The sequence below is a fragment of the Cherax quadricarinatus genome, chromosome 81 (assembly GCF_038502225.1).
Source record: "Cherax quadricarinatus isolate ZL_2023a chromosome 81, ASM3850222v1, whole genome shotgun sequence".
NCBI classification, from domain to species: domain Eukaryota; kingdom Metazoa; phylum Arthropoda; class Malacostraca; order Decapoda; family Parastacidae; genus Cherax; species Cherax quadricarinatus.
In genome coordinates this window covers 867,073-886,301 of record NC_091372.1, presented here as the reverse complement: position 1 = coordinate 886,301, position 19,229 = coordinate 867,073, and the positions used below count along the sequence as shown (strand labels likewise).

The 19,229-nt window shown below is 40.7% G+C and overlaps 1 protein-coding gene across 1 annotated transcript in view; it reads left to right on the top strand.

Annotated features, from left to right (window-relative positions):
- The window catches only part of LOC138855091 (uncharacterized), a 119,995-nt gene that overhangs the window by 17,760 nt on the left and 83,006 nt on the right, over positions 1–19,229 (top strand). Inside the window, exons 4-5 of the mRNA XM_070102238.1 lie at positions 45–167; positions 1,246–1,432. Of these exons, the coding sequence (XP_069958339.1) occupies positions 45–167; positions 1,246–1,432 (310 nt within the window). The remainder of the gene's footprint in view (positions 1–44; positions 168–1,245; positions 1,433–19,229) is intronic.

Sequence of the window (19,229 nt, the reverse complement as noted above, 5' to 3'; positions counted from 1 at the left end):
ATAGTAGTTTTCCAAATCGATTATTACCTTCCATCGTTTGACAGGAGGGGTAGAAACGTGCCCAGGGACATGGGATGGGTGGAGATGTTTCTCCAACACTCCACCAGACACCACCGTCACCTTCACCTGCCCAACATATGCCTACAAGAGCCTACCAGAGTGTACACGTCAGTACCTGTTTATGCTAAATAAAAATTGTTATTGTTCTTTGTCATGAAGAGTTTAAAAATTAATTATTATTATTATTATTATTATTATTATTATTATTATTATTATTATTATTATTATTATCACTACTACTACTAGTAATATTTAATCATAGAAAGAAATGATCTTACTATGCTAATTTTCAGAGCGATCATCTTGTAATAATAATAATAATAATAATAATAATAATAATAATAATAATAATAATAATAATAATAATAATAATCTTAAGTGTTTTTGTGTTATTTTTGAGAATGTTCGAGGCAGAAAAGTTATATTAAAGATCACCACATTATCTTCTATATAGCTGGTAAACATGACAGTAGACACGACAGTAAACATGACAGTAACATGATAGTAACATGATAATAACATGATTATTACGAACACAGGTAACAATGGCCTGTGACCTGGTCGTAATGGGTTTGCAGCAAAACAAACTCAGCAGGATATGTGGTATTTAATTAATAAAAACACTGCGACTAGCCAAGGACTCGAACCCATGTCGTTTTGGCCCGCCACATGGTGAGCGAAAATAAAATGACTCTCTAACTCACAGGACCATCAAATCCTACAAGAATCATGCACCAAGCAGAGCTAGGTGTTGTACGGTGATCCGAAGACATTCGCCAAACGGGGAGGGGGATGAAATTAGCTCTGAAGCACCCACACCATCAAATGTCCTCTGATCACCGTACAACACCTAGCTCTGCTGGGTGCATGATTCTTGTAGTATTTGGTGGCCCTGTGGGTTAGAGCGCCATGGAATTTTCACTCACCATGAGGTGGGCTAAAATAACATGGGTTCGAATCCTCGGTTAGTCGCAGCGTTGTTATTGATTAAATACCACTTGTTCGTGGTTACAATACTATATATATATATATATATATATATATATATATATATATATATATATATATATATATATATATATATATATATATATATATATATATATACACACACACACACTAAGAGGAGTTGAAATTAAGTTTTATATCGAAATTAGAACTTACAAACTGAACTTTTCCTGGCAGTGAGCGGCAGTAAAGAGTGCCTAGGTAACGGCACCTGGGCAAGAAATGTTAGGAACCTTGAAGTGACTAACTACTCCTCCTGCAGCCTCAGGAACTACCACATCAGCACCTACTGCTGGGAGGCCGTCATGCACTCGCTCTCACTCCTAGCTCTCTTCCCAGCCATCTTCGTCATCCTCTACTACAGGTAGGTCATCCCAAGTCTTAAAACAGACGTTAACAGGTACGTAATAACAGGCCTTTTGGCCTTCCAACAGGTTAGGGGTAATAGATCAGGTCTGACAACAGGTATGACAGAATAGATTAAATGTGACAATAAGTACAATATAATAGATCTGTTCTCTCAACAGACACGACATAATAAATCTGTTCTCTCAACAGACACGACATAATAGATATTACAACCCAGGAGTCCCAAAGGCCTGTTGTCCTGGGTGTAAAGGGAACAAAATAAACACAGCAGAAAAACTTTGGACTTGTATTATCCTTCACCAATTTAGAACAGAATTATGTACACTATATACACTATGTACAACAATAGGTATTAGTGCACTCCACGGTAAGCAAGGCAGAATAGAAGCCACTAGAGAGCAGACCGTGCTTCAACCAGCTCTAGAATGGGAATGACAAGGGCAGACAGGTGAGTGGTACCCACAACACCTCCCATTGGTAACCGTGCCACCATGGCACCATATAATGGGATCGCCTTTCCTCTCAACTATCCAACGCTTAGATAGAGTTCGGCTTTATTCGCGACAAAAAGCCAAACCCTAAACTTAGAACGAGACAGCAGACAGTCGGGCTAGCGTATGTCCAAAGTGGGGAAGACGGTATCCGGCACTCCCTCACTATAAAAAAACCCACAGAAGGGGACAAGAAAAAAAAAAGAAAGCGGTTGCCACAGGTCCCTAACACATCCTAACCTAATATATAATTATAATTATAATTATAATTTTTAGACTCTAGATAAAGAGTCTGCCAACTTATTTTCTTTGCCGGCAATGTGTAATATTTGCACTGTACATAAATTCTATGCAAGGGGACAGAAAATATCGCTCCTCCGAATGCTTCCAGCAAAACAGAGGATTGCAAAGAAGTGTACTCGGAAAGGGGGAGTATTCCCTCTCTTATAAGTGAGCAATATGCTCCAGTATCTCTAAAGATTCTGACTTCAGTTGTTTTTGAGTCTTCCTGAAGGGAAATACGACTCTGACAGTAATAAGGAGCCATCCCTTTCTCTACTTCTTTCAGGGACATGTTACTAGGGACACTATAGATTTTCCCTATGGGTTGGGGTTTTTGGGGGCAATTGGGACGGATGTGACCTACTTTATTACAGAAGAAGCAGACGACAGGCTTGACCTTAATTCCCTGCTGACGTTGCAACTGGTGTCGCTCTGGCTGGTGTCTTTCTGGATACTGTTGTCGAGTTGCACCATGTTGAGTAGTTTGTCTCTCACCAGGTGGACCATAAGTTGAGAAGCGTGGCTCACCAGGTGACTTAGTTGGCTGACGTAGACGTTCTCCCTCCGGCTGGCACTTCATTCTCCAAGGTTGACGATCTCTGCTCATGCCAGGCTGTTGAAAAGAGAGACGGGACCGCTCGGACAAGGAGCGGTTAGTTTCAAAGGTAACAGCCAACCTGGCTGCCTCCAATGCAGTGGTTAAGTCGCAATCCTGTAGAAAGACTCTAACCTCTGGTCCCACAGACTCCAGCAGGTTGTCAAACAGAATAAGCTGCACAAGATCATCGAAGGTAACAACACCACTTGCTTTATACCAGCTGGTAAAAGCTTTGGTCTGCTGTCGCACAAAATCAACAAGGAATTGATCAAGCTGTTGTCTGCCTAATTTAAACGACTTTCTGTACTTAGCTGGGATACAAGTATATGCTCCCAAAACTGTGGTCTTCACCACTTTATAATCAGAAAAATCAGTGTCATTTAACAATGATGTGAATTCCTGTGAGTAGTGCTGAAGGCGGCTGAGCGGTCTCTGCAGCTGAGCGGTCCATGCGCTGAACGGTCCATGCGGCTGATCGGTCCCTTCCTGAGCGGTCTCTTCCTGAGCGGTCTCCTTTTCACACCTTTATGCTAATGACCTTGACCTCGCCCTCGACCACCTCACCCTCGACTACCTCCCCCTCGACCACCTCACCCTCGACCACCTCGCCCTCGACCACCTCGCCCTCAACCCCCACCCACGCCCCGCCCGCCCATGCGCCAGCCCGACTGGGGCCCCAACCGAGCCGACCCGTGCCCGCCCTCGCGCCTGCCCGCTCCTTCTGCAGCACCTTCTGCAGCATCGTCCGGATCGCCCCCGCTCCCCGAATTTTTTTCCGATTTTTTTTTGAATTTTTTTTGAATTTCATTTTCTTGTGCTCTCCATCTCCTCGGATCAAATTTTTGAGGTTCTTCCCACTTTCACCCCCATCCCAAAATTTCTGCTCCATCTCCTTGGATCAAGTATTTCTCCTCCATCTCCTTGGATCAAGTATTTCTCCTCCATCTCCTTGGATCAAGTTTTTTGGGTACCCCTCCTTCCACCCCCAAATATTCCTGCTCCATCTCCTCTGATCAAGTTTTTCTCCTCCATCTCCTAGGATCAAGTTTTTTGGATTCCCCCCTCTGGGGATAAGTATTCAAAATGGACTCCCACTTGCATCCCAAATTCCCTGCTTCAATTCCTCGGATCAAATTTTTCTCGAAATCAATAATACCAAGACTCCAACTCCTTGGATCAAGTTTTTCTCGATAATACAAAGACTCCATCTCCTCAGATCAAGTTTTTGGATTCCCCCCTCTGGGAGTAAGCATTCAAATGAACTCCTCCTATGGGGCATGGTACTTTCTCTTACTACAGGTCTAAACAAGTGTGACGTCACCCCACCTGTGTTTACTCGGCGGTCAGTGACGTCACGTGATGACTGCACACACAGGCTGAATCTTGTCGAGGATAACACTATTTATTATACAACCAACAAAAAAAAATCATTGAAAAAAAGGTACAATTCATTGACTAAAATCAACATATTTTTCTCTTGAAGAAATTCTATACATTTTTTGTCTGGATCTTCTTCGTGGTCCCCTCTCAGTATTACACATTTCATATACAACATAGGGAAAACATTACATATTTTCGCTCTTAACTCAGGATAACCCAAATACTTCCACATTTTTTCGTTAATACCCACAACAATCCACAATTTCTTTACAAAAGATTCACTCTCCTCAAGTCTAGACATTTTTCTCGTTTTAACTATTTCATCTGAGGTCACTCCCCACGAAGTAACCTTCTCTCTCTCCTTCTCCGCACCCTCACAAACCCTCACACTCCCACCAACACCTCACACTCCCACCAACACCTGACACTCCCACCAACACCTGACACTCCCACCAACACCTGACACTCCCACCAACACCTCACACTCCCACCAACACCTGACACTCCCACCAACACCTCACACTCCCACCAACACCTCACACTCCCACCAACACCTCACAATAAGACACAATTTTCACTCATAACCCACAATTTTTCTCGTTTTAACTATTTCATCAGAAAAAGTCACCACAACACTTACAACTTATAACCACTTTTCGATAAATTCACTAGTCACAATTTTACATATTACGAAGTTAATACACACACACACACACACACACACCTCACTTTACTTTGAACACCTTCAAAACACACTCATAAATCATTTGAATACTCACAAAAACACCCTTGAACATTTCCAAACAACACTAAAACATTTCCAAGACAACATTTTAAATACTCCCAAATAAGATTTGACATCTCTAATTTATCTACACTTATATTATTTCATTAAATTACAACTCATCCCCCAAGCTCCTCCCTCATTCTCCAGATTTTTACAACAGTATCACAAAAACTAACTCAAACACTTTACTTTGAACAACACCAAAAACACCATCAATTACCTTTGAATACTCCAAAAACATCATTCGAACACCCCCAAATCACCACTGAATACTCCCAGAACTCCTTCAAAAAATACTCTTGCACATCATTTGAACACCTTTAAAAACACCTTTGAAGAGTCTCAAACACCACTTGAGTACTCCCAAATACACCACTGAATACTACTAAAACACCACTGAATACAGTCAAAACACCACCAAAATCACCATAAACTAAGATCAACATCACAGACTAACACCCATTTTCACACAAATCCTCTCAAATCACTATAACCAAGACGATCTCACTCACCTCCAACTAAGATATAACATGAGTACAAAAAAAAAAAACATGAACACAATCCAAACACACACGAACACTTACAACAGAATCACCTCTTTTCCGGTATCTCTAGTTCGACAACAACGCTCACAACCCACAACACCCACATCCCACAACACCCACAGCCCACATCACTCACAACACCCACAGCAACAACCCACAACTTATAACCACTTTTTCGGCATCACTAGTTCGACAACAACACCCACAACCCACATCACCCACAACCCACAACACCCCAGAACCCACAACACCCACAACAACAACCCACTTATAACATCTTTTTCATAAGAACATAAGAACGAAGGAACACTGCAGAAGGCCTACTGGCCCATGCGAGGCAGGTCCAAGTCTCCTACCGGCTTAAGCCAATGCACCCAACCTAGTCAGGTCAGGTCACATTGACTTAAGGGAGGAACACGGCAACCGACCTGGTAGCTCAAGCTATCAGGTCCAACTCACACCCACCCACATCCACTCATGTATTTATCCAACCTATTTTTAAAGCTACACAACGTTCTGACCTCTATAACTGTACTCGGGAGTTTGTTCCACTCATCCACAACTCTATTACCAAACCAGTACTTTCCTATATCCTTCCTGAATCTGAATTTTTCCATCTTAAAACCATTGCTGCGAGTCCTGTCTAGGCTAGATATTTTCAGCACACTATTTACATCCCCTTTATTTATTCCTGTCTTCCATTTATACACCTCAATCATATCACCCCTAATTCTACGTCTTTCTAGAGAGTGCAGATTCAGGGCCCTTAGTCTATCCTCATAGGGAAGGTTTCTGATACATGGGATCAACTTTGTCATCCTCCTTTGTACATTTTCCAGAGAATTTATATCCATTCTGTAATACGGTGACCAAAACTGTGCAGCATAATCTAAATGAGGCCTAACCAAGGATGTATAGAGTTGATATGAAGCCAAGGATTCTATTAGCTTTATTGCGAACACTTATGCACTGTTGTCTTGGTTTCAGATTACTGCTAACCAGAACTCCTAAATCTTTTTCGCAATCCGTAATATTAAGATCTACATTATTTAGTTTATATGTGGCATGGTTATTGTCCTGTCCAACATTTAGAACTTTGCATTTGTCTATATTAAACTGCATCTGCCACTTCTCCGACCACTGCATCAGTCTATTCAAATCTTCCTGGAGTGCTCGAATGTCCTCGTCAGAATGAATTCGACGGCCTATTTTGGTGTCATCGGCAAACTTGCCGATGTCGCTCTTTATGCCCTCATCTATGTCGTTTATGTAGATTGTGAACAGCAGGGGGCCCAACACTGACCCCTGTGGAACACCGCTCGTGACGCTTCCCCACTCTGATTTCTCCCCATTTATGCAAACTCTCTGCTGCCTATTTGTCAACCATGCCTCTATCCAGGAAAAAATTTCTCCTCCTATTCCATGGGCCTTAATTTTCCTCAATAGTCTCTGATGTGGGACCCTGTCAAAAGCCTTACTGAAGTCCATATACACAATATCATATTCATTACCATGATCTACCCCCTCAAATACCTTAGTGAAAAAAGTTAATAAATTCGTAAGGCAGGAACGCCCCTTTGTAAAACCATGCTGAGATTCGTTGATTAATTTATGCTTTTCAAGGTGGCTACGAACTGCCTCGGCAATTATTGATTCCATAAATTTTCCCACTATGGAGGTTAGGCTTATTGGTCTATAGTTCGAAGCTAAGGACCTGTCACCTGTTTTGAAAATAGGTATCACATTTGCCATTTTCCACTTATCTGGCACCATGCCAGTTTGTAGTGATATGTTGAAAAGATTAGCCAAAGGTGTGCTAAGCTCCTCTTTACATTCCTTTAGAACCCTTGCATACAGTTCATCAGGGCCTGGGGATTTGTTAGGTTTTAATTTATCAATTTGCCTAAGGACCATGTCACTTGTGACCCTAATAGTGCACAGTTTATTATCGTCCTGTTCTACATAATTTATCATTACTGGAATATCGCTGGTATCCTCCTGTGTAAAAACTGAGAGGAAGTATGTGTTAAAAATTCTACACATTTTCTTATCACTGTCAGTGAGTTGACCCGAGGGACTTTTGAGTGGGCCAGTCTTGTCCCTGATCTTACTTCTGTATACCTGAAAGAATCCTTTTGGGTTAGTCTTCGATTCTCTTGCAACTTTAACCTCATAATCTCTTTTTGCTTTTCTAATTCCCTTTTTTATTTCTCTCTTTAGCTGAATATATCGATTTCTTAATTGCCCCTTTCCTCTTTTGATTTGCCTATATATGCCTCTCTTTTGACCAATCAGATATTTTAATCTATTGTTCATCCATTTAGGATCATTTTTGTTTGATCTGATTTCCCTATTTGGAACATAATTTGACTGAGCCCTGGAAAGCATCATATCGGCAACCATCACCACCTACCTGACCCTTAGTCAGGTCATTCCAGTTCAGCCCACCTAAGTAATTTTTCAGTCCTATGAAATCAGCGAAGCGAAAGTCAGGGACGGAGACTTGATTGCCATTATTAGGGGAATTCCATGATATATTAAAACTGAGTGATTTGTGATCACTTTCCCCAAGCTCATCATTAACCTCAAGATTATTAATTAGTGTTTCCCTACTGGCAAGAACCAAGTCAAGGAGGTTATTTCCCCTAGTTGGCTCTGTCACAAACTGTTTTAAAAAACAATCCTGGATCGTATCAAGAAAGTCACCTGACTCTAAATTTCCTGTCAAATTGCTCCAGTCAATCTGTCTATAGTTGAAATCTCCCATTAGCACAACATTTTCGTATGTAGATGCCTTACGAATTTCGTCCCATAGAAGTTTACTGCACTCCCTATCAAGATTTGGGGCCCTGTAAATCACACCCAAAATTAGTTTTTCTCGGCCCTCGAGAAGCTGTAACCAAACAGATTCAGTGGCTGACGCTTCTAATTTAATATCTTGTCTAACACAACAATTTAAATTGTCTCTGACATACATCGCTACTCCACCACCTTTCCTGTTGACCCTGTCATTGTGGAATAATTTATAGCCTTGTATGTGACATTCAGAGGGCATCTCTTTCGATATCTCTAGTTCGACAACAACGCCCACAATCCACAACACCCACATCCCACAGCACCCACAACCCATATCACCCACAACCCACATCACCCACAACAACAACCCACTTATAACATCTGTTTTGGTATCTCTAGTTCGACAACAATACCCACAAACCACAACACCCACAACCCACAACACCCACAACCCACATCACCCACAACCCACATCACCCACAACCCACAACACCCACAACAACAACCCACAACTTATAACCACTTTTTCGGCATCACTAGTTCGACAACACCCACAACCCACAACACCCACATCCCACAGCACCCACAACCCACATCACCCACAACCCACATCACCCACAACAACAACCCACTTATAACATCTTTTTTGGTATCTCTAGTTCGACTACATTACCCACAACCCTCGTCACTTACAAATTTACTCACAATTTTTCCTCTTTCGATACAAACTTTTCCCATTCTTTTTACTGAATCTTAAATGTAATACACATTCCTCCCTACATTACTAAAATTCTAATAAAATCCTCTTCATACCCATCTCCTTGTATCCACATAAATTGATATTATACTCACAACAACTAATCTCACTACCCAACTATTGCGACATGTTTCAACACCCTCCATTCTTTTCCAATATATCATAACTTTTCACTTCCATAATTTCTTTTAAAATATTCACACATTACCTTTATTTTCAGTAAAAATCCCCCCCCCCCATATTTCATTAAATTTCTAATACAACCCTCCCCATACCCCTCTCCATTTCACCCGCATTTCTTCACATCCACTCACCCATCTCCCAACACACCTCTTCTGAACACACACAAAAATCACATTTCACATCCACAAATGCATCTCATCACCCATCTCAAATCCACTAAAATCACTGTAACCAAGATATTCACTTCGACTACATAGTTGAGCTCCAAGTGGAGAGAGTAGCAGGAATAGGCTGGGAAAAACCAAACTACAAAAGGGGGAACTACTCAGGCATGAGGAACTTCCTTCAAGACATTCAGTGGGAGAGGGAACTGACAGGAAAACCAGTACAAGAAATGATGGACTATGTAGCAACAAAATGCAAGGAGGCAGAGGAGAGGTTTGTTCCCAAGGGAAACAGAAATAATGGGAAGAACAGAACGAGTCCTTGGTTCACCCAAAGGTGTAGGGAGGCAAAAACTAGGTGTACTAGAGAATGGAAAAGGTACAGAAGACAGAGAACTCAGGAAAATAAAGAAATCAGCCGAAGAGCCAGAAACGAATATGCACAGATAAGAAGGGAGGCTCAGAGACAATATGAAAATGACATAGCATCAAAAGTAAAGACTGACCCGAAGCTGTTGTACAGCCACATCAGGAGGAAAACAACAGTCAAGGACCAGGTAATCAGACTGAGGAAGGGTGATGGGGAATTCACAAGAAACGACCGAGAGGTATGTCAGGAGCTCAACACAAGATTTAAAGAGGTATTTACAGTGGAAACCAGTAGGACTCCAAGAAATCAGAACAGGGGGGGCACACCAGCAAGTGCTGGATGAGGTACATATAACCAAGGAGGAGGTGAAGAAGCTGCTATGCGAACTTGAAACCTCAAAGGCGGTGGGACCAGACAACATCTCTCCATGGGTCCTTAAAGAGGGAGCAGAGATATTGTGTGAGCCATTAACAAAGATCTTCAACACATCATTTGAAACTGGGCAACTCCCTGAGGTATGGAAAATGGCAAATGTAGTCCCAATTTTTAAAAAGGGAGACAGACATGAGGCACTAAACTACAGACCTGTATCACTAACGTGTATAGTATGCAAGGTCATGGAGAAGATCATCAGGAGGAGAGTGGTGGGGCACCTGGAAAGAAACAAGTGTATAATTGACAACCAGCACGGTTTCAGGGAAGGAAAATCCTGTGTCACAAACCTACTAGAGTTTTATGACAAGGTGACAGAAGTAAGACAAGAGAGAGAGGGGTGGATCGACTGCGTATTTTTGGACTGCAAGAAGGCTTTCGACACAGTTCCTCACAAGAGGTTACTGCAAAAGCTAGAGGACCAGGCACACATAACAGGAAAGGCACTGCAATGGATCAGAGAATATCTGACAGGGAGGCAACAACGAGTCATGGTACGCGACGAGGCGTCAGAGTGGGCGCCTGTGACAAGCGGGGTTCCACAGGGGTCAGTCCTAGGACCTGTGCTGTTCTTGGTATACGTGAACGACATAACGGAAGGGATAGACTCAGAAGTGTCCTTGTTTGCAGACGATGTGAAGTTAATGAGAAGAATCGAATCGGACGAGGATCAGGCAGGACTACAAAGAGATCTGGACAGGCTACAAGCCTGGTCCAGCAACTGGCTCCTTGAATTTAACCCTGCCAAATGCAAAGTCATGAAGATTGGGGAAGGGCAAAGAAGACCGCAGACACAATATAGTTTAGATGGCCAAAGACTGCAAACCTCACTCAAGGAAAAAGATCTGGGGGTGAGTATAACACCGAGCATATCTCCTGAGGCGCACATCAATCAGATAACTGCTGCAGCATACGGGCGCCTGGCAAACCTACGGATAGCGTTCCGATACCTCAGTAAGGATTCGTTTAAGACTCTGTACACCATCTACGTCAGGCCCATACTGGAGTATGCAGCACCAGTTTGGAATCCACACCTAGTCAAGCACGTCAAGAAATTAGAGAAAGTGAAAAGGTTTGCAACAAGACTAGTCCCAGAGCTACGGGGATTGTCCTATGAAGAAAGGTTGAGGGAAATCGGCCTGACGACACTGGAGGCCAGGAGGGTCAGGGGAGACATGATAACGACATATAAAATACTGCGCAGAATAGACGAGGTGGACAAAGATGGGATGTTCCAGAGATGGGACACAGACACAAGAGGTCACAATTGGAAGTTGAAGACTCAGATGAATCAAAGGGATGTTAGGAAGTATTTCTTCAGTCATAGAGTAGTCAGGCCATGGAATAGCCTAGAAAGTGATGTGGTGGAGGCAGGAACCATACATAGTTTTAAGGCGAGGTATGATAGAGCTCATGGGGCAGGGAGAGAGAGGACCTAGTAGCAATCAGCGAAGAGGCGGGGCCAGGAGCTGTGACTCGACCCCTGCAACCACAAATAGGTGAGTATAGGTGAGTACACACACACACACACACACACACACGCACCTCACTTTACTTTGAACACCTTCAAAACACTCTCATACATCATCATTTGAGACCACCTTTTCTCAATATCTCTTAAGAAATATTCTCTCATCCACAACCTTTATCATCTCACTACAGAACCCCAAGATTACTTCGAACACTCTCATAAACCTTTTGAATACTCACATAAACACCTTTGAACATTTCCAAACAACACTGAAGCACTTCCAAAATATCATTTTGAATACTCCCAAATAAGATTTATCATCACTAATTCATCTACACTTACACATTTCATTAAATTACAACTCATCCACCATACTACTCCCTCAGTCTCCAGACTTTACAACATTATCACAAAAAAACTAACTCGTACACTTATGACATGAGACATTTTACCAAAACTAACACAAACACACCCACACACACCACACTTTACTTTGTACAACACCAAAAACAACATCAATTACCTTTGATTACTCCAAAAACATCATTTGAACACATTCAAGAAACATCATCAAACTCCTTTGAATACTCCCAAAACACCACTGAATACTACCAAAACAGCACTGAATACTGCCCAAACACCACTAAAAATCACCAGAAACTAAGATCAACACCACCAACTAACACCCATTTTATAGAACTCCCCTCAAATCACTATAACCAAGACGATCCCACTCACCTCAGACTATTATATAACATGAGTGCAAAAAAAAAAAACACTCATAAATCATTTGAATACTCACAAAAAAAAACACCTTTGAACATTTCCAAACAACACCGAAAACACTTACAACAGGATCACCACCATCTGAAAACAACATGTACACACACACAAAAAAAAAACTAAGACATCCATCAACTATCATCAATGACCACTCACCTCAAAACCACCAAGATCGCAGAAAACACTCATTTTTATAAACATTCACACAAAAAATCACAATCACCAACTCCATACAATATCTAATACATTCCCCTCACTACCACCAACACTTACCAGCACAGATAGGGTTACCTCCCATAACATCACACTCCATCCTGTGTTTACTTGGCGATCAGCGACGTCACACCCAAACACCTTGTTTCAACCTGTTATATCTCCAATATCTAAGATCACCACAATCAAGACGTTTACCAAATTCTATAACCCCACCTCTAAGATCACACATTTTTGTACACATTCTCTTAAAACATCATCATAACGAAGATCACTAAAACTATCTATACTTTTACTAAGATCACATAACATTTTGTCTTCTCTAACTCACCCACCAATTTACATTCTCATTCACACTTACACATTTCATTAACCGAAATTACATCTCATTCACTAAACTCCTCCCTCATTCTCCAGACTTTACAACATTAGCACAAAAAAAAACTAACTCATACACTTATGACATGAGACATTACCATAACTAATACACCAACTAACTTTGAACCAACTCTAAACAACACCAAAACACCACTGAACATCTTCAAAAAATACTCTGCACATCATTTGAACACCTTTAAAAACACCATCAAACACCTCTGAATACTCCCAAAACACTACTGAAAACTACCAAATCACCACTGAATACTACCAAAACACCATCAAAATCACCAGAAACTAAGTTTAGCATCACCTGCTAACACCCATTTACAGAAATCCCCTCAAATCACGTTAACCAAGAACTCCCTCCCCATGGGAGCAAAAAAAAAAAACATGAACACTTAGTACATGATCACCATCAACTAAAAACATGTCTTGTACACACATAAATCTAAGACAACCACCAACAACAAACACCCATGTTCACTTACCTCAAAAACCACTAATATCACAGAAAACACTCATTTTTTATAAACATTCACACAAAAAATCATATTTGACAATATCTAAGCGCACTCACCTCACTACCACCAACACACGATGTCACACCTCACAGGACCGGCGAGGTCACCTCCAGTGACGTCACACTCCCATCTGTGTTTACTTGGTGGTCAGTAACATCACACCCAACCCTCCTTGTTTAATCCTGTTGTACCCACAATATCTAAGAACACTATAACCAAGACGATTACCAGATTTTATGACCCCACCACTAAGATCACAGAAAACACTCATTTTTATAAACATTCACAAAAAAAATCACGATCAGCAATTCCATATCATGTTTACCATCATCTATCAACACTCATCACCAAGATCACCAAAAATCTAAGATCATGCATCTCAAAACTACTATGATCACTGAAAACACTTATTTTTTAAACATTCGCACAAAAATAAGACATACACAAAAAATACCACGACACTTCCACCAACATCTATAACATAACATGAGCACTATAACAGATCACCTTCACCAAAAAAAAAAAAAAAATAATAATACACAGACACCCGCAACTTATACATTTCAATCACAAATTTAAGACACGAGACATGCATACCAAATCTAAGACATTCACCTCCAACTAAGACATACACATCATAACTAAGACATACACCAAAACCTATACTTGACATATTGACAATAAATATAAGACATAAGCACAAAAAAAATTTACCATGTCATGAGACATTACCAGAACTAAGTCACACACCTCCAACTAATACACAATCGCTTTACTAAGTTCATGTTAACTATTCATCAACAAAAAAATATTAATGCAATTTACCAACCAAATTTATGTTATAATCATCGAAACATAAAACTGTTTTACACATTTTGTTTCTCAAACTGAATATTCATACCGCATTTATCATTTCTCACCTATGTTGCATATCACATTCCTCACCCTCATCATCCCTAAAACATCCTTTCTTATTCATCCGTATATCACCTAGAGATGTTTTAACCCCGACGACCCATCATGACATTAGGAGCCAGAGTGTAGTAGGTGGTGGTGCTCTGACTCCTACGTCGTGATGGGTCGTCGGGGTTAAAACATCTCTAGGTGATATACGGATGAATAAGAAAGGATGTTTTAGGGATGATGAGGGTGCTTATGTCTTATATTTATTGTCAATATGTCAAGTATAGGTTTTGGTGTATGTCTTAGTTATGATGTGTATGTCTTAGTTGGAGGTGAATGTCTTAGATTTGGTGTGTATGTCTCGTGCCTTAAATTTGTGATTGAAATGTATAAGTTGCGGGTGTCTGTGTATTATTTTTTTTTTTTTTTTGGGTGATGGTGATATGTTACAGTGCTCATGTTATGTTATAGATGTTGGTGGAAGTGTCGTGGTATTTTTTGTGTATGTCTTATTTTTGTGCGAATGTTTAAAAAATAAGTGTTTTCAGTGATCATAGTAGTTTTGAGATGCATGATCTTAGATTTTTGGTGATCTTGTTGATGAGTGTTGATAGATGATGGTAAACATGATATGGAATTGCTGATCGTGATTTTTTTTGTGAATGTTTATAAAAATGAGTGTTTTCTGTGATCTTAGTGGTGGGGGTCATAAAATCTGGTAATCGTCTTGGTTATAGTGTTCTTAGATATTGTGGGTACAACAGGATTAAACAAGGAGGGTTGGGTGTGATGTTACTGACCACCAAGTAAACACAGATGGGAGTGTGACGTCACTGGAGGTGAGCTCGTCGGTCCTGTGAGGTGTGACATCTTGTGTTGGTGGTAGTGAGGTGAGTGCGCTTAGATATTGTCAAATATGATTTTTTGTGTGAATGTTTATTAAAAATAAGTGTTTTCTGTGATATTAGTGATTTTTGAGGTAAGTGAATATGGGTGTTTTGTTGTTGGTGGTTGTCTTAGATTTATGTGTGTACAAGATATGTTTTCAGTTGATGGTGATCATGTACTAAGTGTTCATTTTTTTTTTTTTTTTTTTTTTTTTTTTTTTGCGCCCATGGGGAGGGAGTTCTTGGTTAACGTGATTTGAGGGGATTTCTATAAATGGGTGTTAGCAGGTGATGCTAAACTTAGTTTCTGGTGATTTTGATGGTGTTTTGGTAGTATTCAGTGGTGATTTGGTAGTTTTCAGTAGTGTTTTGGGAGTATTCGGAGGTGTTTCATGGTGTTTTTGAAGGTGTTCAAATGATGTGCAGAGTATTTTTTGAAGATGTTCAGTGGTGTTTTGGTGTTGTTTAGAGTTGGTTCAAAGTTAGTTGGTGTGTTAGTTATGGTAATGTCTCATGTCATAAGTGTATGAGTTAGTTTTTTTTTGTGCTGATGTTGTAAAGTCTGGAGAATGAGGGAGGAGTTTGGTGGATGAGATGTAATTTCGGTTAATGAAATGTGTAAGTGTGAATGAGAATGTAAATTGGTGAGTGAGTTAGAGAAGACAAACTGTTATGCGATCTTAGTAAAAGTATAGATAGTTTTAGTGATCTTCGTTATGATGATGTTTTAAGAGAATGTGTACAAAAATATGTGATCTTAGAGGTGGGGTTATAGAATTTGGTAAACGTCTTGATTGTGGTGATCTTAGATATTGGAGATATAACAGGTTGAAACAAGGTGTTTGGGTGTGACGTCGCTGATCGCCAAGTAAACACAGGATGGAGTGTGATGTTATGGGAGGTAACCCTATCTGTGCTGGTAAGTGTTGGTGGTAGTGAGGGGAATGTATTAGATATTGTATGGAGTTGGTGATTGTGATTTTTTGTGTGAATGTTTATAAAAATGAGTGTTTTCTGCGATCTTAGTGGTTTTGAGGTGAGTGGTCATTGATGATAGTTGATGGATGTCTTAGTTTTTTTTTTGTGTGTGTGTACATGTTATGTGTGGAAATTATTTAATTTCCGAAGCTATAGTGCCTAATAAGTGTTTAATGTGTTGATTTGGGTCAAAATGTATTTGTATTTTGAATGGAACCAACTGGGTTCCAGCTGCGCCTGCGCAGACGTGCGGGGGTGTAGGTCAAACGGGGGCACGAGGGGCGGGTGTGTTTTTGAATGTAGTGAGGAGGCTGGGAAAGCATGGAACCAGGAAATTGGTGTTCACGGCGGCCTAAGGATTAATATAGGCCTCATTTCATAATAGGAAGTGTCGTAACTGTTCCTGGTGGAGAGTGAGGGAACGTGATTTATGGGACCACCGTAATAAAGTGGTAAAATGAGTGAATAAGGGTAGGACCGGTGGTGACTGGCGCGTCACTATGGACTGTGTCCCGGGGAAAATTACCCTTGGTTTAATCATCACTCATCGGTCTCAGATCTTAATGGAGTGATCTCTAACGTGTATAATAATTATGAGACATTAAATCGTCTTGTGAATTGTAATGTAATTAATGATAATAACGCTAAGTTAAGAGAATGCGTGAAGTGAAATAAGTCGCCTTGCTCTGAGTGAACACGTTAGACCTCGTTGTTCCCATGATGAGGAAAGTGAAATTCATTGAGTCACGACTTCTATACCGTGACAAACCAACGGATACCTCGTCCTGCTGGAATGAGAACCATGTCGGTGTAGTAGGACATTGAAATGAGATGGTGAATGGAGGAAATAAGGAGTATCAATCACCCACAGTTAAGTAACCCTTCTAGTTATAGCAGACTGATACTGGCCAGTTAGGTATGTTGTAATTGGATAGGTTATGGGTGATCCAGCTACATCAAGTGACCCCCAGAGAATATCTGGTAAGTGGTGGGATTATGTACAAGTGTTTTTTCCTTGATGGGTATATCCATGTGTAACCTACCCCCCCTTCATTCAGTTAAACTAATATAATCTATACAGTCCACAATTAATTAGTAGCGCCGTACTTGAGGGTGCTACCCAATTTATACTGGTCTTGGATAGATATGGATAAGATTGTGAGGGTCGAGGGGGCCACCTGCAGTGACCAGAGGTGGTTAAGTTTTCTCACATGTCTACATGGGTGACTATGGTAAACAATATCATTGTTGTCTCCCAAGGAGATTACTCGTATGCATGTAATGTTGAGGTATGTACAAGTAATCACTCCTATAAAATTTTCCATATCTGCCCACTGGTCCTTCGAACTGGATGCAATCAGTGAAAAATTAATTGAATTAATTACTTAATAATTAAGTGGCTGATTGAAGAAAGTGGGTATAGGGTACACAAATTTAATCGGTCGTGTGGTGGATGATAATTAGCCCAATTAATTACTAGCACATGGGTGGCTAGGATTTATACAACATAAGAACATAAGAACGAAGGAACACTGCAGAAGGCCTACTGGCCCATGCGAGGCAGGTCCAAGTCTCCTACCGGCTTAAGCCAATGCACCCAACCTAGTCAGGTCAGGTCACATTGACTTAAGGGAGGAACACGGCAACCGACCTGGTAGCACAAGCTATCAGGTCTAACTCACACCCACCCACATCTACTCATGTATTTATCCAACCTATTTTTAAAGCTGCACAACGTTCTGGCCTCTATAACGGTACTTGGGAGTTTGTTCCACTCATCCACAACTCTATTACCAAACCAGTACTTTCCTATATCCTTCCTGAATCTGAATTTTTCCAACTTAAAACCATTGCTGCAAGTCCTGTCTAGGCTAGATATTTTCAGCACACTATTTACATCCCCTTTATTTATTCCTGTCTTCCATTTATACACCTCAATCATATCCCCCCTAATTCTACGTCTTTCTAGAGAGTGCAGTTTCAGGGCCCTTAGTCTATCCTCATAGGGAAGGTTTCTGATACATGGGATCAACTTTGTCATCCTCCTTTGTACATTTTCCAGAGAATTTATATCCATTCTGTAATACGGTGACCAAAACTGTGCAGCACAATCCAAATGAGGCCTAACCAAGGATGTATAGAGTTGAAGAACAACCTGAGGACTCCTATTATTTATGCTTCTTGATATGAAGCCAAGGATTCTATTAGCTTTATTGCGATATTCAAGTGCAAGAATTACTCACACAAAGTGTCTACTTAAGTCATATAATTGGTGATTATTAATTCCCTAACCATGGCTGGGTCTGAGGAAGTTAGTGCGACTGGCAAGTCCATGGATGCCAAAGCAAAGAAAGCGTCACTGCAAGCTCGGAAGGGTCATGTTACTAAATCATACAACTAGTGTATGGAGTTAATGAGACAAGAAACGGTAAACCCTGATGAATTAAAACTACACCTAGATGCCTTAGAAAGTAGATATGAGTCATATAAATTGTGGTATAAGGACTGTGAGAGCGATCTTCTGGTGAATTGTGCAGATGATGCTGAAAGGGAGCGGCTGCTGGATCAATATTATGAAGTGGAGGACAACATTGTGTCCTGCAAAACTAAGGCTTTAGAGAAGGTAAAGGATGTAGACAATGTTGTTGGTCAACCTAGTAAGGAAAATCAGAGGTGTCTACCAAAACTCCCAGAATTATGCATGCCTGTGTTTAATCCGGGAGAAAACTGGGAGGAGTTTTGGTCTATCTTTAAAGCAGTCGTACATGATAGGAGTGATCTTGCAAGTGTTACCAAATTATGCTATTTAAAGGGACAAGTAAGGGGAGATGCGCATGTTCTCATACAAGCATTCCCAAATGTAGATGACT